General features: G+C 45.1%; 2 protein-coding genes and 1 long non-coding RNA gene across 3 annotated transcripts; 1 reads left to right on the top strand and 2 right to left on the bottom strand.

Moving 5' to 3' along the window:
- The first annotated feature begins 2,093 nt into the window (after nt 1-2,093).
- On the top strand, nt 2,094-3,570 carry LOC146259484 (uncharacterized). The gene is made up of 2 exons (XR_014729509.1): nt 2,094-2,143; nt 2,480-3,570. It is a non-coding gene; the product is annotated as an uncharacterized LOC146259484 (long non-coding RNA).
- A 143-nt stretch (nt 3,571-3,713) lies between these two features.
- Nucleotides 3,714-5,693, bottom strand: LOC146259483 (C-reactive protein-like). The gene is made up of 3 exons (XM_084670038.1): nt 5,613-5,693; nt 5,361-5,430; nt 3,714-5,178 (listed from the first exon to the last, which is right to left on the bottom strand). The coding sequence occupies exons 1-3, from the start codon at nt 5,613-5,615 to the stop codon at nt 4,568-4,570; spliced, it is 684 nt and encodes a 227-aa protein (XP_084526164.1). The 5' UTR covers nt 5,616-5,693; the 3' UTR covers nt 3,714-4,567.
- Nucleotides 5,694-6,100: 407 nt separating this feature from the next.
- stub1 (STIP1 homology and U-Box containing protein 1) lies at nt 6,101-12,070 on the bottom strand. Its single transcript, XM_084670036.1, has 8 exons — nt 11,948-12,070; nt 10,830-11,059; nt 10,436-10,634; nt 9,958-10,123; nt 9,573-9,642; nt 9,401-9,457; nt 8,596-8,712; nt 6,101-8,465 (listed from the first exon to the last, which is right to left on the bottom strand). Exons 2-8 carry the CDS (start codon nt 10,941-10,943, stop codon nt 8,340-8,342), a joined length of 849 nt encoding a protein of 282 aa, XP_084526162.1. The 5' UTR covers nt 10,944-11,059; nt 11,948-12,070; the 3' UTR covers nt 6,101-8,339.
- Nucleotides 12,071-16,334: the final 4,264 nt, after the last annotated feature.

The following is a 16,334-nucleotide window of genomic DNA, read 5'->3' as shown; positions in this document are numbered from 1 at the left end:
TGTTTTTTAAACTTTACCTTTGCGTTGCTAAGTCGCAAGCGGTAGAAGTGGCAGGAAGGCGGCCATGGAAACGCCTGTGCCTGATTCAGAGCGACTCTAATGGGGAGCCCTGCTGAATGTTTTAGAGTGCCTGGGGGGGCAGGAACACCCAGCATGTTGGGGAGGTATGGACCTCCATCTCAAGCTCTGGGAGGAGGAGAGATGGGGGGAGAGAGAGAGAGAGAGAGAGAGAGAGAGAGAGAGAGAGAGAGAGAGGGAGGGAGGGAGGGAGGGAGGGAGGGAGGGAGGGAGGGAGGGAGAGAGAGAGAGAGAGAGAGAGAGAGAGAGAGAGAGAGAGAGAGAGAGAGAGAGGGATGGAGGGTGGACAAAGAGCAATGTCCCATCTTCTTCTTGCTCTTCACTGGTACATCTGTTGTAGATATCAGAAAGACATGGCAGAAGTTTAGTTTAGCTGATGCAGTACAGACAGTACAGTGTCCAATTATTAAACAACATGATTCCAAGAATCACCAGAGACACCACACTTTCTATGCAGCTAGCCATGTGGAAGATACTCAAAAGCAGTTAACAAAACTGAAACTCGCAAATTTTTAGCAATTTTATATTACAGCCTATATTCATAATAACGACCCGAAGGCAGCACAAGGGTTAAGTAACAAAAAAGAAAGTGCTGAAAGAAAATAATTCTGACGGTGCGCCTTAAAACTGATTCGTTTAGACTCGTTCAGGTTCCTGTCCCCCTGAGAGCGTTGAGCCTTGTGGACAAACGATGCCCACAGTGAGCAAATGCACGAAGTTCCACAGCTGCTGTCATATTTTGACAAGTTTTTTTAAGGGGTAAAGTTGTAGTTTTTTGGCCAGTTTTGTGTAAAGTTTTTGTTTTACCACACAATTAAATGTTTTTCTTTCTGAATTAGATAAAACACCAGACACACTCTTAACCCTCCAATGAACATTTGCATGTCTCAAGCGTATGCATGGTTTCACATTAACCAACCAGTGAACGTAAATATGTTATAGTTTTACTATGCGTTATCTTTTCTGAATACTGAATACAGCATAAATAATTATGATAGGCTATATTGTGGCAAAATGTAGCGTCATTTTATGAGAGGAAAACACGGCTAAATATCTACGTTTTCGACTTAATGATATGTAATTTCTGTAAGAAAGCTGAAGAAAAAAAAAATGAAAAAAATAATATCCATCTGTTCAATGCTTACATGCCAGAGCTCACCCAGATAGCTCGTAGCACTGTCTTGCATATGCAAATATGTTTTGCCTGGAAATCTATTTGGAGTTGCTCGAAGGAATCCAGAACGGGCCTCCTTCTGTTTCCCCCACCGGCTCACGCGGGCCTTGCTCTCGCCGTTACGCTATCTCTTTTCGCATGGAAGACATTTCACCAGCTCACACACGCAGGGACATGCAGCCAGCCGCGGAGCCTCCGACGGCCCCACCACCGGCTATTATGCAGATCTCCCAGGCTGCCGCCCGCCATTGCTCCTGGGATTGTCATCAGGCAGGACAAGACGCCCGCAACTAACTTGTCCAGTTGTGTAGTCTAATAACACCAGGTTAAAACCGGGTGAGTAACCAGGTTAAGTTCGTTTGAGGATTTCTTGAGGAGTTCTTAAGTCATTTAAAGTTTCTGGTGACTTATACTGTCAAATGTATTTTTTCCACCTCAAAAATATGAATTTAGTCTACATGTCTATCAGCACATTGTTTCCATGTTACGTTTCTACGTTGTGTCACTACAAATTCGATTCTACATTAGGCCTACTGTAACCTGGTTGCTGTTTAGTTTTTTTGGTCTGTTAACCTTCATATTCCAAATACAGTCTGCTTAACTTGCACAGCTTTGTGAAAAATAAATAATTATAATACATCAAATAAGAAGTCATGTTGACAAGTTTAAACAATTAAACACATTGGAGACGTACGTGACATTGACAGCATATGTAACTTATTGTTTGATTGGGTGTTGAGAGGCAAGCAATGTGAACGTAGGAGAGGCTCTTAAAAACTCAGGTAAGAGGCCACGAGAATGTACTCACCTAACCGTTGAAAATATTTATCTTTCACATACTGTTGTCCTCCATATTTGCCCCTCGATGGAGAAGAGCAAGGATAACATGAGGTGAAGGGGGGGGGGCGGTTGCGTGTATATGTTGGTGCTGGAAGGAATGGCTCCTTTTGAACAAGGAGAGAGAGAGAGAAAGAGAGACAGAGAGAGAGAGAGAGAAAGAGAGAAAGAGAAAGAGAAAGAGAGAGAGAAAGAGAGACAGAGAGAGAGAGAGAAGGCCGTGTGTCTGGTCCAGGGGGCTGAGAAGCCAATCGGGGCAGATGGTTCAGAAAGGTGTTACCATACAGTGAGTGGGCACTGCGATTGATGCATTGCAACATTCAAGAAGGTGGAACATTTGGCAGCTGACCCGCAGTCAGAACTCATTCTGCTTGCCTCCTCCTCATTTAGCAGCCGCCAGAGAAGCAGAGAGCCAACGGGGGATTCGGTCAGAATAAACACACACATTCGGAACGCCGCACTTTACCACCCTCAAGGGAGCCTGAGCTGTGCTCTGGAAACTTCTTCCTGTTTTCTCCAAAGAGGTCAAGATGGTGGTGACTGGGGGGAGGGAGTGCATGGAACTAGGCAGCATAACCAGTGTGCAAATTATACAAAGACATTCATGGGAGGGGGGGTCAACTTCTTCTCCAGAGCTTGTATTGACCCCCCCGACCTGTTGTTTTTACCTCTTTTGGGGGGGTTCAAGTCTTAATTGGGCGGGGTCAGACCCCCTCAAACATCCCCGTAATTCGCACCCTGAGCATAACGCATGGGACAGGGCGCGGAGGGACGACACCGAACATGTGCGGATGGTTTGTTGTCTTGGGTCAAAGGTGAAAGGATATAAGCCGTGATTAACTGTTCACGCTCCCTCTCTCTCAAGGGACTATTTAACGTCAACTAAGTTGGCATGGGACGTTGCTATGCGAGAGCATAGTTGAAACCTTGCTTCCTGTGTTGTGTTTCATTTCGCCAAAACATTTCAGATTAATTTTGACTTCTAAAGTCAAAGTTTTTTTTTTCCCACAACATCCCATTTATTTCATCAAGGTGGGCTAATATCTCTAGGAGACGCTAAAACAGTTCAAAGACATAATTTCTCTTTATGAACACACGTTTTTAGTTATGCACATGTCAAGATTTAATTTCAGGCCCAAAAGCATTCTTACATCAGCTCAAAACATGGAACATTTATGAGAGTGAGTGTGCTAACCAAAGGCAACATTAACGCAGTGGCTTTTAAACATGTAATTGCTGTTTGTCTCTCAGCACTTTTAAATTATGAAGTATAGAAATAATGAATCGCCTTTTCATACTTCATATTTCTTGCTATAGCCTTTTACTGACAACACGTAACACAAAACCATGTCATTTTACGGTTTTCTGTGAATTCTATATGTAGGCCTACTGTATAGATTAAAATCAACTTCACTCTCGTGGAGACTTGGAGAAACTTCCCTTTTTCATTAGATATTCACAATAAATGTCCTTAGTTATTAGTACGTAGCAAGATTGTGTGTATATATAAGATATCTATGCACTGCACTGCAAGAGCACTTCTTTGTTAGACAAACCATACGGCATAATTATGATGCACTGTAGGAATTACACAAGAACCTCAAACAACGAAAGACTATAAAGAAAAAGAAAACCTTGAAGTGCCTTGTCCAAGGACACAACAGCATTTTGCACTGCCGGGAATCGAACCAGCAACCTTCGGATTGCTAGACCAATTCCCTAACAGCTCAGCCACTCCTGAAGGACTCCTGAAGCCTTTGCGCTTGACATTTACAAAAGCATTAATGTTTCTTCAAATTAGGTATATTATGACCAATACTGCTACTGAAACCTTGAGTATAAAATAATGTTTTAACATGCCAGTGTTGCTTCGTGCATTGACACAAATGATGTCTGCAGAGTTGAGAGCAGCAATCCTGCCCCCCTGTGGCATTATCTTGCACAGCACCAACGTCACACTGTCCACAGTTTTCAGATACTGTGTGCAGGATGTCAGAGCCTGGCTAAAGACTACCACGAGAAGTTGACACAACATTTTTAAAAAATTTGCTAGAGTTTACATATTTTGACATCCTTTTAGTTAAATGACATGATAATATTATAACACGAAGAAAGGACTTGGATTAAGGAAAACACCAAGATTATTCTAAATAGATGTTCCCTCTATTTAGTGACTACTAAGGCCTCGCACAAAAAGTAGATGAATGACGTTAATCAATCCAGTGCTCGCTTTCTCTTGTATATACAGTTCATAGCTTTCGAGATAAGGAAATTCGAGTGAACCCATAATGTCCCACTTCGGCAACTACCAGGCTACAGGACGTCCACTTAAGACGGCCTACCTCCTCAGGACCAGCAGTAGAGAGGCCCCGACACACAGACGAGAAGTTAAAAACAACCGCAGAAAAACATCAGTATCACCAGCCCAGTCCAGACACACACATACCCATCTGCACGAGCGCGTGACTCCACGCTGAGTCAGTCATCCTCCACCACCATCACGTTCCCATTCAGCTGGTACTCGATGGTGGCCCAGTCAAAGATGTTGCCTTTGGGGACACGGTGGCCGTAGTGCCAGGCCTGGACCTGGCTCCTGGGGAGCACGTAGTCCCACATGTTGAGGTCGGTCACCTCCCCCACGAAGCTCTGCACGGCCTCCAGGTCCCCCAGGTGCTTGTCTGGGTCCTGCCCCAGGAGGACGGTGCCCTTGGGCCTCACTGTGTGGCCGGGCTTGTACACCTGGTAGGTGCTGCGCCGGCCGTCCACCCAGAAGGCCGACAGCCCAGAGCTGGACTCCCAGGTGAGGCAGAGGCTGGTGCGGAAGGTGGAGATGGGCGGCAGGTGGAAGGAGACGCCGTCCCCGCTCAGGTAGAAGGAGACGCGGCCGTCCTTCTCGCGCCACACGTTGAGCTCGTCGTAGTCGGAGGTGCGGTAGGCGAAGAGGATGACCTGACGCTCGCCCTGCAGCTCCGTGGCAACGCGCATGCACAGCGTGAACGAGCGCAGCTCCATTTCCTTCTGGGGGATCAGGGCCACGAAGCTGAAGTCTGTCTCGTAAGGGAAGACCAGGACCTTGCCCCCCAGACCCACTGCACGGGCCATCAGCACACAGACACATACAGACACAAACACACACATTTTGTTTTCCATCAGAACTGTCACAGGCACACATCGACATCATCCTTTTTCATTGTATACTTCATACTACAAATGACAGTACAAGTCCATTTGTGACACCATTTCATTTCTTCCATTATGCTCAAAATCATACCTTCACTGGCTGAACACAGGCCAAAGAAGCAGAGTATGAGAATGCCAGCAACCTTGTCACTGCAGACACTCTTCCAAGACAAAGCAGATAAATGACAAACTATTAACAAAAACACACACTGTGTCTCTCAATACAACCAGCTCTGCTACCCAAACACCCATATCCATTGTTCAGCAAATCACTGTCAAACTTATCTTGGCAACAGAGTACATTGTATTGGAATAACTCAAACATGAAGATAACATTTCTTACCATGTTTATTTCTCCAGAGGGCCTTGCGATGGTCACTCAGTCAGGTTGGCTGTGGTAGTTATGCCAGGGAGTCTTGAGTCCTCTTCCCTCCTAGCACAAACCATGACATCAGCTCAGCAGCCCTTTACAGTGACAATGGGTCGCGTGGCTTTGGAACTGACTGACACTGGAGTGTCTGTCTGACAAGCAAACACACACTCACAGAGAAACACACACAGAAGCACACACACACACACACACTTTCATCTTTGGTCATGTTCGCCTCAGACAGAGTGTTGTTGCCAGGAACAAGACATGCAGTGTGTTCAGGCCTGCCCTCCTGGGACGATGAACCTGGACATCTATACACCTTTATGCCTCGTACCTCTCTGGGTCAAGCTGAAGCATTTTCCATTTGTTGCATTTCTTGATAGTTTTTAAAATATTTATAATATGATAATTTATGATATTATAATTAGATTTGAGAAAAAAACAGCACAAGTCAGATGTTTGTGTTATCAACATATCTACATTTAATACAGTTGTTTTTTTTTCCAAGCTTTCCATAGTTCCACAGAGCTTTGACTGGTTCCATGAAGAAGAAATAAAATCAGAGATCTGCAAGCAAACATATTTACATAGCCAGCATCCTGAGCCAAGCACAAACACAAGTTTAGACAAGAGGAAGTAGAGATAGCTGTAAAATACTGGACCTGGGCAGAGAACTCCTAGTAGGGATGTCATGCCCATTTTAAAGCCCCTAACCAGGAAACTGTCATATGGATTGTCCTACCTTTACAGCATATCTACCTAGAAAGCCAAAACAAGGCAGAAGACTTTTAAGGATTTGAATGAGTCTATTAAACCCCAAACCTACTTAAAACTCTGCACTGCGTCATGAAAAAGGCAGTCAGTCTTAATTGCAGTTCTTACGACTACTTCCTTGACGGGTGTAACACCTTTCTGATTGGTGTAGTACATTAGGGAAGTAGAATTTGTTTCAAAAATAAAGGTTGAGGGGAGAAAAAAATGTATTCACGTTGCTAGATGTCAACGACTGTTTGCTTGTCTTTGTAAAGCACATCTGAGTGACTTAACACGTCTCCCTCGGTGCTCAAAGCCATCTTACGTCAACAGCAGTTCCTCCAGCCCAAAACATTGTCCAAGCTTACAGCCTACTGCCATCCTACAGCATTAACATTACAGAATATTTCCCAAAGCAGCTTCCAAGAACCTCAAAAATCAAGCAGAAACAGGAAAATAGATCTCAAGAGAAATTAAATTCATTAGACATTTCAATAATAAACCAAATATAGATGGGACCCCTTATATTTCTGTTCCAGCTCACTTAATTTAACATTCATAACTCAACCTAGGATTATGAAAACAATGCATTTTTTGGTGCTAATAATACAAACAACTTGAAGACTTAAACCTATTCACTTTTACTGTACGTTTGCATATAGTACATTCAACGTAGTATAATTGTCTGTTAACCGGTACTGATATGCAATGAACAACATTCTAGTTCTGTTGGTGACTATGTGATGCAGACTTCAATTTGGTTAGTTAGTTCTTCGGAACCCATTCCAAAACGACATTCTGCATTCAAAATGAATTACTCTGATTTGTTGAAAACAGCATTTTGGCATCTGGGTAATGTCAACATGTCTGAGGGAACACCAACACAAACTTAAGGAAACCATTAGTAATAAACTAAGTACAATACGTATGATTCCCTCCCACACATCCCTCCCCCCCCAAAAAAAAAAAAAAAAACTAAATAAAATAAACAATACTGGATGATGAGCCAAACAAAAGGCCAATATGTTTCAGCAGAACATTGATGGTTATATCAGACAGAAAACTGGTATTTGTACATAGACGGAGTTCTGAAACACCCGAGTGCAGTGTGATGTGTTCAGAGAGGATTGTGGCACTGAGACAGTAAGACAGAGAGAGAGAGAGAGACAGAGAGACAGACAGAGAGAAACAGAGAGAGAGAGATAGACAGAGACAGACAGTAAGACAGAGAGAGAGAGAGAGAGAGACAGACAGAGAGAAACAGAGAGAGAGAGATAGACAGAGAGAGAGAGACAGACAGTAAGACAGAGAGAGAGAGAGACAGAGAGAGAGAAACAGACAGAGAGAAACAGAGAGAGAGAGATAGACAGAGAGAGCGAGAGAGAGAGAGAGAGATAGACAGAGAGAAACAGAGAGAGAGATAGACAGAGAGAGAGAGACAGACAGAGAGAGACAGAGAGAGCGAGAGAGAGAGAGACAGAGAGAGAGAGATAGACAGAGAGAGCGAGAGAGAGAGAGACAGAGAGAGCCAGCGAGAGAGAGAGAAATGGTGGTGGGGCGGGTTCTCCTTCACCATGGGGGACAGTAAGATGGAGAGAGAGAGAGAGAGAGAGAGAGAGAGAGAGAGAGAGAGAGAATGGAGATAAACATTAAAGGGAGAGAGACCTGCAGAACAAGCCTCTCGGTTGGGGGAACAGAGGTTACAATGGACAGCAGATAGGAAAGGATGGAGACCTAGAGACGATGGAGACCTAGAGACAATGGCTCCCGTTAAGGTAGTCCATATTGTGACCGTCAGCCCCTCCTGTATGTGTGTGTAAAGTGCATATCCGGTAGGGCGAGGGGGGGGGGGGCGTCCAAGGTTTGAATCCCCCCTCTCTCCAGACAGTCCTCCTCTTCTCTGCAGGCCGTTGGGAGGTCTGCAGGAGTCCGGAGCGTAGGTGCTCAGTAGTCCTCCACCCAGCCGTTCTCCTGGATGAAGGCATCGATCACCTCCTTCATGGCCAGGTTAGGGATCAGCTGGTCCTGGGTCAGAGGACTCCGAGTCACCGGGTCGAAATGTCCCACTCGCTTCAAAAAGAAAGAAGATGCCGTCATCCGCACTAGGCGCATGCTTCTTTGATGCTTTGAAGTACTTGATGTGCTCACTGGTTTCCAGTGTGTCCCCTACCATTATAGTAGAGTTTCCACGGTAACTTACCTGCAGATGCTCCTCGATGTCTTTGCGGTCGTAGGTGATGCCACTCGGGGTTATGCACGGCTCCCTCATCAGCTCAAAGCTGATCTTCCCACAAAGGTAGTCAGGAATCTCACGCTTCTGTGGAGATTACACAACATGTCATAGCCCTCTGCATGCATTCGAATGAACTGCATCCAGTTTAATAAGTCAAGTCAACATATAGCCTTCCTGTAACCAAGTTATAGTACAGAAGAATACATAGGGATTTTTTTTTTTTTTTTTTTACTGGACAAGCAGGGTAGCAAATCCATGAGTCTCACTGCACTCGACAAACTAACCTAAAGTAAACCTCGCTCATGTTAAACAGTCAGTGTGACAAGGAGCCAAACTGGTGCATTGTTGACTAGCAACTCCATGACGATGAGCTAAGTAAGCTAGGCACCAAAGACAGCACAGTTAATTTGTGACTAACAAGCAACTGCAGGTATCGGTTGCCGTAGAAACAGCATGATCTAGAAAAAGGAGATGGATGCGGGTATATTCTAACAATGGCAGAATCAAGAGCCAAAATGTGAGTGTTGGTCGGGGGGGGGGGGGGGGGGGGGGGGAGACAGTATACGGGTGAAATATGTTAAAACACAGCTTAACAACTCCTGTGGCAAAGTCAGGTTAAATTGAACGGTACATAATAACTACTGCATTGTTATTAATTAGGTTAAATTAATCAGGCTTTGCTTGACATAAAGACCTGCATAGTACATATTTCTGGCTCTACTAAAGAGCTGGCCCATAACACTAACACTCAGCGTGAGTCATACACACTTACTTTTCTCTTTTCATCCACCTGAGAGAAGAGCTCATCCATGTCCATAAGAAACCTTTCCTGCACAGGACAGGTTAGTAGGTCAGTTACAGCTCCCACAAATGTCAGTACAGGGACGCGACACAAAGGAATACCAGAGGATTCTTTTAACACAAAATGACCAAGCTCAACGAACATGTTTCGATTTGATCTTGACAGCGTTGCTTCCATTTTGATTGTCCTCCTCCTGCTTGTCTTCCACTTCCCTATGGGGGGGGGGGAGAGAACAGATATTGAGGAAGACACACAAATACCCCACAGGCATGTTCAACTCAGACCACAGAGCATTAAAAAAGGCAGTACATGTACAGTTTTTCAAGAACGGATTCATAACGCCTATTCCTTGCACCCTTCCCCCATCCCTTGTTGTGTTCTGTCAACTGTTTGGTATTTTTGTTTCCGTACATGTTTGTAGATATTTGTCTCATTGTGTTTTTATGTAAAAAAAAAAAAGAAAAAAAGAACGGATTCATAACACACAAATGCTGAACCCTTTTCTAAATATGACTGGTCTCCCTCACCTCTCCTTCTCAGCCAGGATGAGTTTGGTGAGATAGGCGTGCAGCTCGTTCTCCTGGTTGATCCGCTTCTCTTCGATGCTGTTCCAGCGTTTCTTCTTGGCCATGCGCAGGGCGCTGGGGATGTCGTCTCCGAAGTTCAGCCTCTGCTCTTTCGCCAGGTTGTAAGCTGGGGAAATGCAGAGACACAGCACGGTACAGTGAAATGCCTAGAGATTGCTTAGAGTCACACCAACATCAGGTCACTAACATGAAGAAATTAAAATCCTATATACATAAATAAGAGCATTTCAACTACAGGTTTACAAATAGCTTCAATACGGTTGGACTTAGAGACTGCCTTTCAACACACCACTAGATATTCCCAATGGCTGTGATGGGAAAACGACCTAGTACATTCCAGATAACCGACACGCGACAAAGAGAAGACGACAAACACAGAGATGTCATCAGCGTGGGGGGAACTGGGCTCTTGTCACACCTCTCTGCAGGTTGCCGATGGCCTCGTCGTAGTTCTCCAGCTCCAGATGACACTGGCCCAGGAAGAAGTGTGCCTTGACCGACTGGCTGTCCAGCTCCAGGGCGTGCTTACAGTCAGACAGTGCCTTGTCATGCTGCTGTAGCTTGACGTGGCACAGAGCCCGGTTAGTGTAGTACACCGCCACTGAAGGATTACGGTTCTGCACACAGAAGGCAAACAGACAGACGCTTGTTGTAGTGTTTTCATTTTACATGAGGCTACTTTACATTTTAGAGAACGGGTTAATATGGCGATAGTTCGTTCAACTACTGTGACGTTAATTTACAGAGGGCCCTTGTGATGGAAGACTGAAATCGGGGAGGACAACGTACAGCTTTAAATGAGTAATACTCACGATGGCTTTACTGTAGCAGGTGGCCGCCTCTTGGTATTTGCGGCAAAGGAAAAGCCGGTTACCCTGTTCTTTTAGCTCCTGCGCCGTGGAACTCTTTTCTGGGCTACCCGCCATCTTCTCCACCGGGTCCGCGGCGCCCGCTCCGCCCTGCTTCCCTATCCTGTTCCCCGTTTCTCCGGCTGGCTAGCTGACAGGTTGAAGAACGTCCTGTCACTTCTTTATCTCACACACTAGACGAAAAAGAAAATATTTAAGCTAAGACTTGTTGACGCGTTGCTGCAATGCACCTGCATTGCGTTGGGCAATCGTGGTGAGGTGCAGTCGCTGTGGCAACTCAAAAACACTTAACCCCATGAACGTGCATCATCATCACATCAGCATCCCCATATGTGTGGGCCAGCTAACTGCATGTAGCTAGCCAACCGACTAGCTTACGTCAAGACTTGACAAGAAATAGACGACGCTTTTAGCTGGCTAGCTAACCATTAGCAAACCCAACCCCCTGGGGGAGAAACAACTGCAAGAAATTGCAGAGGTTTGCCAGTGAGTATTTGCCAACTGATATGGAGACGAAAGAGTTCTATTAACTGCCGTTTGCTAGATAAATTACCTGTCGGGGTTCCTGTAAAACACTTTAGTTAGCTAGCGAGCTACAGTGCTGTGTGCAACATGACGACCATTCTGACAATAAAGGCTCGTTTACGAATCCCTAGCCAGGCTACCTGTCTATGCTAGCTAAATTGTTTGCTTGGTAGAAAGGCCCACAAACAACATATTTATTGAATAGTTTACCGTTGCTTGCCTAATAAGGTAATTGTTGGCTAGCTAATCCGACCTTTAATTCGACTGACACCAGAAACACTTGCTCGCTGGATGCATTTATCCTTATTGAACATATGGATAACACAAGGCCCCAAATGTAGCTAGCAAGAGAGCTAAGCTAGTCCACAGAGAACAGGTAGCCTAGTAGAGCTACTAGTAGCAGAAAAACACTTCGTTGCAACATCCCAGCGGCTGCGACCATCAAAGCTAGCCAGCTACGAGTCCACTACCCTTCGCTCTAAAAGAATGCTACTTTTACGATGCCGACCACTAAAACGCACCTTTCATCACCTTACCTTAGGAAATTAATTTCACATTCAGATGACAGAGATGTTGGAACATTTCAATTCTTATTAATTGATTAGCTTTTCCCATCACGGGCTGTCATCGTTTGTTGTTATGCTGACGTCATGTCCTTTTAGACGGAAGCCTACGAGGTTCCTGCATTTTAGCAAAGTTAAACATCCTTTACGTTGCTCAGATGTCGTTCAGAAATAGTGATATACACCGAAACAAGTAGAAAAAGGAATATATTCAGAGTGAACAGAATCTGTCTTTATTACGTCTTTACGTACTCTTGAGGATTTTAGGAATATAACTTCAACAAATTGATGCGATCATGAAGTCCACAAGAGGGCAGTATGTGTCCCCAGATCTCTAAATGTTTTTGAAATCGAAAAGAGCTTTTTGTTTTCAAGAAAAGGTCGAATCCTCTATACCGTACTATCTTTGCAAAGTTTATTCACTTTTATTTTTTCATTTTTTTGGTACTCATTGAACAGATTAAAATATTGCCTATTTTCAGGCATCACTGTAGCCCTACAAACCCTTGTGAATTTAAATGGTCAGACCTACGGTAATGTCCATGGCATTACAGATCTCAGAATTAAATAAAAGTTCTCTCACTTTGGCGCATGTGTGGGGGTTGATAGACAATCAAGAACATGACAGGACATGACCAAGGCTTAGACCAAGCCTAACCCATCTACCTAGAGTTTCACTCTTTGCAGACTTACTTTACAGATAGATATACTGAGCTATAAAAGATAATGTTGTCTCTCTGGGTATCCACCAGGATTGTTTACTGTAGGAAGAACATCCAGGTTTACTAACTGGGGAATTAGCCTTGGTATGACAAGGGTCACTTTCATCCATGCCCCTAGCCTTGGTGTTACAGGGCAGGAGGGGTGCACAGACAGGGGGATACAACGTGTGATGGCTGGGATAGAGGATAAAAGAGTATGGTGGGTCTGCACACAGATCAGTGGGTGAGGATTAGGGTCCATCCCTTGAGCAAACACACTGATAATGTGTGAGGGGTCGTTAAAGCGGGGGACCAACCAGAACTGCAGACCCAGCTGTGTTTACCCAGAGCCCCCAGTCTGGCCATGGGACCCCCTGGTCCCATATCCCCCCACCCACATCCCCCATGCCCTACGCCATGGGAGAGGAGGGGAAAGAAGGCCACAGCTGTATCGGGGTATTACTCATGTTCACCAGTTTATCCCACAGCGCCCAGCTCTCACACATAGCTGCATACCAGTCAGCACATAGATGGACGGAGGAATGCCGGCAATGACTAGGATGCAGCTAACTGTCAAACCTCAATGTCAAACACTCTCACTTTCACCCTCACTCTCACGCTCTCTCACTCTCACTCTTTCTCTCTCACACACACACACACATACACACACACTTGGATTTGCAAACTTGGTTTCCTTGTTTGGTGCGCAATAATGACTTACTAAATATTCTTTTACCCAAATATGTTTGTTCCCTACAGTATGAAACACATGACATGGGCCTAAGGCTTGCTTAGTCCACCCCTTTCTCTTCCATTTCTTGCCAGCGTCCAACTGCCACCCCTTCCACTAGCCAATTCCTCCAGCTGGCTGGGCCTTCAGTCACCTTGGCAACACCACCAGGAAGTTGCCCGGGCTTCACTGGCACAGCTGAAAAGCTGTCACTTCCTGATTGATTCTCCTTTTCTCTGTCTCTGTGTAGCCTTTTGGCAGTGGCCTTCCTCATTCACCGCCAAGCTCAAACAAGAGAGGGAAGGGGAGCACACTCTCCTTATCACTGAAGCGGTGTCCAAGTTTAAAAGGGAAAGACAAAAGAGTAATTATATGGCTTTGCCTTGTAACAAGGATTTTGGATCATTCCCCGGAGAAACACAAGGTATACAGCCAGGATTGGCAATGCAATGTTATAGAACCCTACTAGGAATGGTCATTAACAAATATAGCCTACTTGAGCAACAGGTATTGGACAATGGTGTGCAGGCTGAGGAGACAAGCATGCTGACGTTTGACTGATGAATGAATACGCATGCGGTTTCAAGCCTCCTTTTGGAGAGCATTAGAATGCACTAATCAATGCTGACACCTAAAAGGCAGATGGACATTGTTCTTCTGTCTGGTCAGACTGGCCAGGCCCTATCTGAGGTGGACATGTCTGGGCTTGTTGTGCTGGCACGGTCAGATTAAACCTTGCGTGCCCCAAGGTACCATGGCCATTGATTGTTGTTTTAGGCCAAGAACAAGATAACGATTTTGTGAGGCTGGAGGAAAATCCCACCCTCACTATAATAGATTTCACTAACAATTGATCTAAACACAGTTCATTGTTAATCTTATTTGAAGATTGTCTCCAGCCTGTTTAGTCTGAACCTTTCTGTCTTATCAATGGTCTTTGGAGGAGGGGATCAGAGAGCTTAGATACTGTTGGTTTAAGTGCTGATTTGTAGGCAACTGTTAAGTCCATTATGACATTGTGTGTGAAATAGGGCCACAAATATCAAGTTTGATTTCATTTTAACAACAGCGTTACAGTATAACACAGTATATTTCATATGTATCGTAGTTCAATGGGCCGTTCAGTCAACATCCTGACACAGAGGTGAAGGGAAGTGTGAGGTTGTGTGAGGCAAGGGCCTTCAGTGGGTGTGACACCTAAAAGGTCACAGGTCATACACACACCTCAGGGGGCCTGATTAAGCTTCCTGTTCGGGGAAGGGGTGTGGAATAACATCTCTCCTGCCGGCGCCCTCAGGGAAAGATACATCAACGTCTTTGACTCAGATAAACACACACATACACACATAGAAACACACAAGCACCCCACAACACATTCATGCTTGTCCACTTCCAGACACGGTCAGACCTTTCCTAAAGGCTCAGAGCTCATGGATTCAGATGGTATTTGCCTGTACTTGCATTAGTACAATGAGGCAGTAATACAGTAAAAAACAGTGACTAATATAAACATAAAAAATAGTATCTATAAACATTTAAGATGAATACATTAACCCATCTAAAAGATGGTGTCTGTTTCAAACATGTCATTTACATATAATAATATGTTTTTTAAAAAGGTAAATAAATAGTTATTGTTCTTCTATAATTCTAGGTGTTCCTCCTAAAATCTTTTACACCCAGGGGGGTTAATGCTACACCGCCCTGGACTGCCCAGACCCCCCCACCCCCTCATCTCCGCCCTGGCTGCTTTGATGGATGTATGGTGGCTGGGGGGGGGGATGACGGCTCCATGCCTTGTATCACCAGTGGGGGAGGTGTTTAACAATTAAGTTTTTGGAGGGAATTCAAAACTACTGTGTCAGACCCAAGGGATGTACCCTCCTCCTCCCAACACCCCCATGCCCCCTAAAGTCATCCTCTCTTAGGGTCACAGACCCACCCCCTCTACCCCAGCCCCCAGTAACCTCCTCGCAACCACCTCCCCCCAGTATAATCCTAAAGAGCTTAGCCAGACAGAAAGGGGGTAGGGGTTAAATAAGTTTGTGTGTGTGTGTCGGTATGTGTGTGTGTGTGTTAGGAGAGGCTAGACAGAGTTCTGAGGTAAAAGAGGAAGGGGTATCCAGGGAGAGGCAGGAAAGGGCTGACACAATATCTGACAGCACATTCCTTTACAGTAGACTCAATAATTGTGAGCACACACACACTCACACAAACACACACACACCTGTACGTTGGTGCACATAGAACGAGGGACCATGTTGCTTCGTATAAGAAGTATAATTTAACTATCAGCTCTGCAACGATTCAAAGTCAGCACAGACACTTTTATCACCTCATATCTCATATTAATGATTCTGCTTGTTTATGAGTAGATACAGATGGAATTTTGTAGAACGCAGCCAGTGGTTGTTAAAATGATAACTTTGGTACTCCTCTCAAGTCTGAACACTACACAACTGTCGTTCCCTCCACTTCTAAATTGTCGGTCTAGTTATGTGTTGTCATGTAAAGTTGCTGAAAGCATCTCTTTGTGGTCCAAGAAGTGTGTAGTTGGCGAAATCCAAATTGGGCGGTAATCAGATCAGTGAAAAGAGTTTGACGGACGACCAGTGACAAGCACTGGATCCCGGGGAACGTGAGGGTCGCCAGGGGTCAAGGCTGGGGGTCGGAGGTCACCCTTTCAAAGTCGCTCAATCGAAGGGTCATTAAATCCCATCTTTGTGCGATGCCGCAGTATGGAGCGGTTCCATTGGATGGCCTCATATTCTCCAGGCTCCACAAGCTTCCGTAGGCCTCTGCAGGCCTGGGGTTCAAACAGTGCAGGAATGGGCTTTTCCTCCAGAACCTAGCTGGCTGGCTAGCAGGGGGGGAATTGATCGAGGCTCACGCCTGTCCCTCAAAATCTATTCTGAGCGAGATCAGAAAC

This window comes from Hypomesus nipponensis, chromosome 13, assembly GCF_054491055.1.
Source record: "Hypomesus nipponensis isolate SF chromosome 13, ASM5449105v1, whole genome shotgun sequence".
NCBI classification, from domain to species: domain Eukaryota; kingdom Metazoa; phylum Chordata; class Actinopteri; order Osmeriformes; family Osmeridae; genus Hypomesus; species Hypomesus nipponensis.
This window is presented reverse-complemented; position numbering and strand designations above follow the sequence as displayed.